At 46.2% G+C, this 7,929-nt stretch overlaps 2 protein-coding genes across 2 annotated transcripts in view; both read right to left on the reverse strand.

Annotated features, from left to right (window-relative positions):
* Positions 1-1,413: 1,413 nt before the first annotated feature.
* Positions 1,414-4,660, reverse strand: T265_02999 (hypothetical protein; the record flags this gene model as incomplete). The annotated part of the gene is made up of 2 exons (XM_009167378.1): positions 1,414-1,520; positions 4,486-4,660. 2 exons carry the CDS (start codon positions 4,658-4,660, stop codon positions 1,414-1,416), a joined length of 282 nt encoding a protein of 93 aa, XP_009165642.1.
* A 339-nt stretch (positions 4,661-4,999) lies between these two features.
* T265_03000 (hypothetical protein) overlaps positions 5,000-7,929 on the reverse strand; it is a gene marked incomplete at both ends in the record, with an annotated part of 15,666 nt that continues 12,736 nt past the window's right edge. The window contains one exon of the mRNA XM_009167379.1: positions 5,000-5,417. Within this exon, the coding sequence (XP_009165643.1) occupies positions 5,000-5,417 (418 nt within the window). The remainder of the gene's footprint in view (positions 5,418-7,929) is intronic.

A 7,929-nucleotide genomic window follows, 5' to 3' on the forward strand; every position in this document is an offset into this window, starting at 1 on the left:
GAGCGAAACTTCATGGAGATGCGGAAGCTCTAAAGACGGGGAACTCTACGAAGTTCTGAACTTCTTCAGGGATAGGCATTTTGAGGCTAATCCTACCAACGACCAATCTGAAACTCATCCATCAAACACAAGCAACCTACAGGCTGAGCAGCAGCGCTTCGCCGCTGTAACGATATAGTTCGTCTCACCGTCGTTTCTTAAATTAGACATTGTGCTTCTGCGACCGACCGACCGCATTCAAGCTCTACTAGTTGTTGTGTCTACTTCCGTCCGCGAAATTCCAGGTAATCTGCCGTTCGACGAGCGGGTACTTGATCATTTGCAGTGACAGAAGGAGAAGATGACTTCAACTAAGAGTTGCCGACTGGAATGCAGGACCATTCAACGCCGACAGAGGATCACTCGACCAACTGTCTAATGGAGGCTAGACATCAAGCTGTTCGGATCCTAACTTGGAGATCTCACTCACTCCACACGTCCAACAGAATTCAACTTCCATAGACGATTGCCGTTGCAAAAATGGCGCTTAGAACTGTTCTGACATCACCCAGTTGTTGTTGTTCTCTTCCTGACTACATCTGAGAGATTCAGCGAACAGCATTTGGACTATCGTGCAAACTTGCAGTGCTGTGTGTTGTCGAAGAATGACCAAGCATCACGCCCGGTTAGAAATGCTCCTAGCATTTCAAGGACAAAAATAACACCAAAGTACAAAAGAGACCTATGTTCAGTGCATATTCAAGGCACTCAACAAAATATACGCATCAATTATAGCTATCGGGCTGCAATGATGAACAATTGCACCAAGAACACCAGGAAACTGCAGCAAATAAATGCATCAAGGAACAAATTAGTAATGACAATAATCAGACTAGTTAGAACCATTGCAAATGGAGTCGGGACGATGATGTGCACCAAGAGGGACACCATATTATTACCAAGAATACCACAGCCACGCAGACAGGTGGAGAGGGGGAGGGAGAGATAGGATCTGAGCGATGCACGATTGGTCGTTGACTCGTCAAGGTCATAGCCATGAGCAACACGGTAGAAATAAGGCACATGTGGGAGCAGAGCAGACAAAGTGGCTGTAGCGGTGAAACGGTGTAACAAAACGTAAACAAACAAAAGCGGAAACCACCTAACATTTTGTACAGATATCACGGAGAGAGAGGAGCAACGAGTTGGTCGGATGGAGGGGATGGAGAACGGCGTGTCATCCAGCAGCGATGGGACGAGGGCTTGTGGGCAAATGAGAGGAGAGCGAAACCGGTGACCAGAATCTATGTCAGCAACAAAGGAGCACGGTTAAAGTAAACCGGGAATGGGTTGATTGGCCGGTTGGTTGGCTAGGTAGTGACCTGGTTTGTCTGCTTCTGCACGCATACCTTGAGTACCAAGCCTTGAGAAACGTCAGGAAAGAACGAGCTTAGAACCGGGAAGGTAAATCCTGGAGGAATCGCGCAAGCACATCAGAGAACCGAACAAACAGAACGGGACTTTGGCCGGTGGAGAAGCATCTAAAAATAGAAAGAACAACAAACAGGCGTGAAAAACAATACAAAACTCCGACCTAGTTTGATCCAGTGCCTTGCATTTTAGGAAAACTTTATTCAGCCGCCGGCTAGTGGTATCAGGTGACGACTGCAATCGTTGTTATACAAATATATCTGGTAGTACTCCATCCTTCGTACTTTCTTCGGATGGCATGGTACATACGCACCGAAAGGGTACAACAGCTGGACCATTGTTATATCAAGCTCTGCGCTCATGATGGCTGTAGACCAATAACACATATTGGTGAACAAATGTCAGTGCCTGGACAGTGACACTGATCAGGTAGTGTTAAAAAGATTACCACCTGGTAACTATTCCGAATCGGAGCGATCGCTGTACTGGGACTGGATATCCTCTTTGCTCTCATGTCAACCTTAGTTACTTTATTTTCTGTAATGTCTCCCTTCCCATACTAATGGTACCCAACAGGGAATCACGAGGGGGAATAGGTGACACAAAAAATCTGAGGATATTATCACTTTAAAAATGATTATTGGCTAGAATCACTTGACATTGACACCGACCGTTTTTAGTCTTTTGCTTGCCTCGCATAAGTGGCAGATAAGCGATCTGTGCGTTGGCACTGCTCCATACGTCAAACTTTAGGGATAAACACTTTAAAAATGATTATTGGCTAGAATCACTTGACATTGATCACCACCGTTTTTAGTCTTTTGCTTGTCTCGCATAAGTGGCAGATAAGCGATCTGTGCGTTGGCACTGCTCCATACGTCAAACTGTGTTTAGGGATAACCATAGAGAAAGGTGACATTTTTTGGAAAATAGCATGTTGGTATGGATGTAAAAACAGTAGTATCCGGATTTCCACTGCACTCCCTTCGTGATGGCAGATGTTGCAAGTGCGTGTGAGAGAGAGACTCAAGCACGCCTTTCGTTTCAAAAATACGTACACCTACCCCTAAAGAAGAGCTCAAAACAGTCGCCGCCATGCTACACAGAATAGGACCCCCAGAAACGCTCCTGTGGTCAGTACTTCTCTGTGATAGCCAGTCACGAGCTGAGCTCATATACGCACGCTAAACCGACTACTGAGTTAACTGAAAACAAAAAATGAATGGTGACCTTGTACCAGACCAACAGTCCCTTTCACCTGCCCTGGAACAAAATAAAATAAGACGAGCATAAGCTTCCCAGTAACTGACACCGCAAATACGATGAGTAATGCGATAATAATACTAATGATATCCATCCAGCTGTAGTACACTTTCGGTTTCTGGCCGCTTTGCCACCCGAAGGAAGCATGAAGATTGAGGCTACAGGAACGGTCGAGATGCTGAGGACCTTCTGGTCAGTAAGCTCGCGCCTCAACAACTGAGTTATCTCGAAAACAACAGTTTGGGTCCAACAGACAATGAAGGTGGAACGTGCGTGGTACAAAAGACAAGGTGTGTGCGTGTTTCGTAACAGTAGGTGTTCTCTTTAACCCGCCGGAACGTCTCTGTAATTCGAGTAAGAATGAGGCCATCCAATCCAACGTCCAAAGTATTTTGCAGATTTTCCGTGTTTAGGCAGTTGGCGTACCAGCAGACATCGAAGAGACAATGACGCAGCGTGTTATTAACTGCTGAAAACTGTCAGACTGACTGATCATTCGGAAGGCGAGCGACCCCCACGAGTGACCACGGGAAATATTGAGGAGCGAGTCACTGACCAACAGATCCTAGGCCTAGGCCGAAGTAACCTGGTAACGTACCTCAACCAGAACAATTCCCGAACGTTGCATGACAGTTACGCATCGACTGGTTCGAAGAGCTTCACAAGTCTGAAAATTCATTCTCGCAGTGCTACGCGAGTTCACCAAACAGATGACAAGTGAGACATGTCGACTTGACATTACAGGCAGAATTCATACACCCTAGACAGGAATAAGTCATCAAAACGCCCAAATGAAAAGAACAATCACGTGTTGCTCCACAATTGTTTGGTCTGATATTCGGAATATTATTTAGTCTGACCGTTGTCGAATAGCACCAAATCGATCCACAGCTTGAATGAAATAGTAAAGTATGGAAAAGTGGTGAAACGATCAAGTAAAGGGAACTCAGGCTTGGATCAAAATGATTGGTTGGCGATCCTCGTGAAGAACGTGATTAGAAAGAAGACTATGAGATGTTAGTCATAAAGTAGGAGTCGGTGAGACCTGAAAAGCAACCCACTAAGTAATTCGCTTCGGTTGGGACTCACCGGATGGATCATAGTCCACAGTATAACCGTAAACAACCATGGATGTAGCAAGATCGGTCAGGTATCCCCTTGGTTAAAGACTGTCATAGTGAAATGTAATAGGTAAACAAGCTTGCTCACGTGGCAAATATGAAGAGAATCCATTTTTAGCTTAGGTAATGTGACGAAACAAGTCAGAAACTGACAACCTGGAAGAATAAAGTGTTATTCGTCTTCAAGATCAACCCAGGCTTTCGTTCGCAATATGGTCTGACGACAGCTGCACCCATCGAATACAGTTAACTATGAAGGTCTGTATGGCAAGGACAGTATCCAACTCACACAAGTAATCGGTTGACAGCCAGCCGTTCGAAACGAATCAACTGATCAGACGTCGAGGCACGACGGGTCAGGTTGCTGTTTCTAATGTTGCAAACTCTAGCTTACACGTATTATTCGAAGATCGAAGATGGAGTGGGAAAATCTTACAGAAGAATCGCTTCAAAAGGAGAGGAGTTAATTTTTACCGCTCCCTTCTAGCAATCGTCCCAAAGTAATTTAACCGTTCTAGAAGACCAATGTTCCAGAGCGGTTGGACGAAATATGACCCACTTCAAGCTGTTTAAAATGCTTCGGTTCGATCGAAGACCCTCAAGTGAAACGAATTGGAAATTTCCAAACTGCACATTCATGCGTATGATAGTGGACTCAAATCTAGCTGAGGGTAAGCCTCTTCCCACCCACCCCCACCCCAAATAAGAGGACGGCACATGTTTTCTCCCGGCCTCAACTCGTCGGAGGATATGATTTCGTCTTTTCGTCGTCTCGATGTTGGAAGTTGTATATCTTCCTGACATCCGTCGGTGGGGGAGTTGCCACAGCGACGGCTTTGTCGCAGTTTACACGGCCTGATCACCATCCGAATGCACAACGAAACTGAGAAAATACAAATTCTGCGGTGGGTGACGATTGGAGACGATGATTTCCAGATTTGCTATCAGATCAAAGTGGTCGCGGGCAGCGTATCATCAGTTTCTCCGGATTGGGTTCAAAGAAAGTGAACGTTACGCATCCTAACTGCCGTTCTCAAGAGACTGTGCACCATGAAATCTGACATACACCACCACTCATGAGGTCATTTTTTCACAAAGATTAGTGATAAGTACTTTTGGTGAGTTCTGTGAGCTACGATGCTAAGAAACCACTGCTTGGAGATGTTTTTATCTAAAGTCTTATACAGAGGGGCGATTGCGCCAAATTACCAATCTACGAGTAAGTTCACACAACAGCCAAAACATGCCTGATTGACTACTTCAATAAAAGCTTCATTCACGCCGATCTCGTCTCTCGCTGAGGTTTCCAGATGCGGACAACACCAGTGTGCTGCCAAATCTTCGGCTTCCGATCGATTGACTTCACGGCGATCTTCCATAGCCAAGTCCACTTTGTTGCCGACTAATACGATTGGAACTGTCTGAGTGGAGTTTAGAGGAATGCCTTTAATTCGAAGGATGTTGTCCCGCATGCCACGGATTTCGTTGAAAGTCTGCAGACTGGTCAAGCTGTACACGATGAGAAAGCACTGACCATTTAGGATGTACAGATCACGCAACGATGAGAACTGCTCTGTTCCAGCGGTGTCCAAGATTTCTAGTGTATGACGAACACCATCAATCCTGAACGATTCAAGAGAAAAAGAAATAGGGTATGAAAAAGTAGAGTGCAGAATCCATTTTTCGATGGAAACACCACCTACACTAGGAGACATATTTCTACACAATCAAACCGATTTCTATAAAGCGATCGTCCAAACAATTAAGCTTTCGTTAACAGTCTCACTTCACCTTTAACTACGTTGAGAGAAGTGCGAAACCCCAAAATGATCGAATGCTGAACTAAGCGACCATCCTGCGACTCTTCGGACGAAGTCGAGAGGAATTACCGGAACTCAATCCCAGGACCATGCACTTTTACATTTTCCCATAGACCATAATTGCATGTTTGTAAAAGTAGCTCGTCACGGGCCAAACTAGGTAAGCTCTCTTGTACTTCATCTAACTGTGCTGGCAGAACCTCAAAACAGACTCACGTCTTGTTGAAACATGGAAATCGCAGGTTGTTCGCTGCATCAACATATGATTATTAAAACAACAGGCTATTTAACTATCCTTTGAAGCACAAACTCACCCACCGCACAACAAAAATTATGAGAAGTGTATTCCCTGTAACGACTGATGCGGTGCTTCACTATAACAAGAGACAGGGATGGCACAGTTTACACGCTAAGCGGATTTGAAGACTACGAATTGGAGTTGGGAACCCTGTAGTGCTGACGAACATTCGGTCATTAGTGGATGAATTCATAGCAGTTATCAATGAGACTAAATCTGCTGACCATGGCTCCCCCTAGATTGCCCATAATCAAACCTACTAAACCACCTACTGATTATGACACCTAGGTACAACAGTGAAGCATCAGTGTTGAGCACCGATGTCATACCGTCGATGATGATGCTGTCACCTAGATTGGCCAACACGTCAACGGCCATCTGGTCCATCTTACTGGCCGACAGAAATGATAAACCTCAGTAAAACTCACCGTTTATGTTTTCAGAAATGCGGTCTTTGGGGGTATAGTAACATGATAAACAAATACCGTTTGCCACATCGACAACTGTAGAGAGCAGAGATGACTATTTACTGTAATGCGGTTGGGAAGATCCTTCAGCTGTGAGGCTGAGTGCAAATCCCAAACCATACATGCCAAGGGCCATTGCACCAGGATCGCCAGATAACAGAGGAGTGAAATGTAAAGGATCTGAGTTCACCCTAGCGGTCTGAGTTGCCTGGCCGAAGTGACATAACCCAGAAGCAAAGAGAGTTCCTACGTGGAACGGGTCTCGTGGATTTGGCAGTGTTATTTAATTATTATAGTTAATGAGTTGGGCGGTGGTAAAGGCACATCGGCCAGATGATCCAGTAACGTCTGCCTATAGGGTTGGGGGCGATTGCTGAGGAACGCTGGTGAACAAGATACTGTATGGTAAAAGATTCTTCGCGGGTGCCCAGGCCAGGGATAGTTTTATTTAGGATACCCCACCTTGATCTTTTGACGTGAAATTCAGATTGGAAGGAGTTTTGTTCGCGGGCCCAGTCTATAGCATCTGACTTAAAAACTTTACCTACAAGCCAGCGGGTAACCTTTCCTAGCGCCAACTCCTATATAGTCTGACCTGCTCGGCTGTAATGGGATGACCCAGTCCGACGGCTCAAGGGAGAGAGCATAGATTTCTTACTCCTGATGCTGCATGCACAGAAAATACACTTAAGCTCATGGTGACATTCATTCTTCTTTCGACCGTGTTGAATAATTTGCCGGTGACTAACCACTAGAAGACCGGAGTGTGTGGCTTTTAGGGCCGATCAGTTCTGACCCGTCCTTCCTCGGGAAGGTGACATCAAAGGTCGCCTGAGGGAAGTACCATACTGCCTTCTCAACCCCACTGCAGAAGACAGTATGCCTTTACCGTCCGACCGCCTCTTATTGCGGCTATTCGTCATCATCATCATCATCATTGTCAGCTGTAATAACCGCGTACTCGTCGTACAGTGGTTGCAGCTGCCGCAGTTTCGTTCACCGATTTGGGGAGCGAGCGGTAGGTAGCTGCACAGTGCAGGCGGGAGGTGCATAAACCCAGCACTGTCAGGGGGCTGTCAAGTGGGGTGGGGGGTTGGAAAAGGAGCTATGCATTGAAGGCAATAGCATGGATGCACGAGCGCCATTGAGGGCGCGACTGGGCCATATCTGACAATGTCTCTAGCCATTGATGTGGCCCATCTCGCGATCCCCAACCAGGAAGACGGCAGTTACCAGCGCAGCTGAGTTTGCTGGTAATTGCTTTCATACTTATTATTGTTGCTGACACAAGCAAACATCAAGGGAGTCCAGTGCACGGGGAAAAGCAGCTTGTTTTGCTTGCTTCAGAAAGCGAACATTAAAGGCAGCCAAATGGTCGACCTAAAGCTGCCACCTTGACGTGGTGGTCGGGCTTGAGTGCTGCAGCGATCCCGTGGGCTACACTGGCTGGAACTTCGTTCCACAAGGTGCAACCATTCCAGGAAGGCCAAAGGGGAGCAGCCAGACCAAGAGCAGCGAGACCCCGTACTACGAGTAATCGTGCTACGAGG

This window comes from Opisthorchis viverrini (genome assembly GCF_000715545.1).
Source record: "Opisthorchis viverrini unplaced genomic scaffold opera_v5_39, whole genome shotgun sequence".
NCBI lineage: Eukaryota > Metazoa > Platyhelminthes > Trematoda > Opisthorchiida > Opisthorchiidae > Opisthorchis > Opisthorchis viverrini.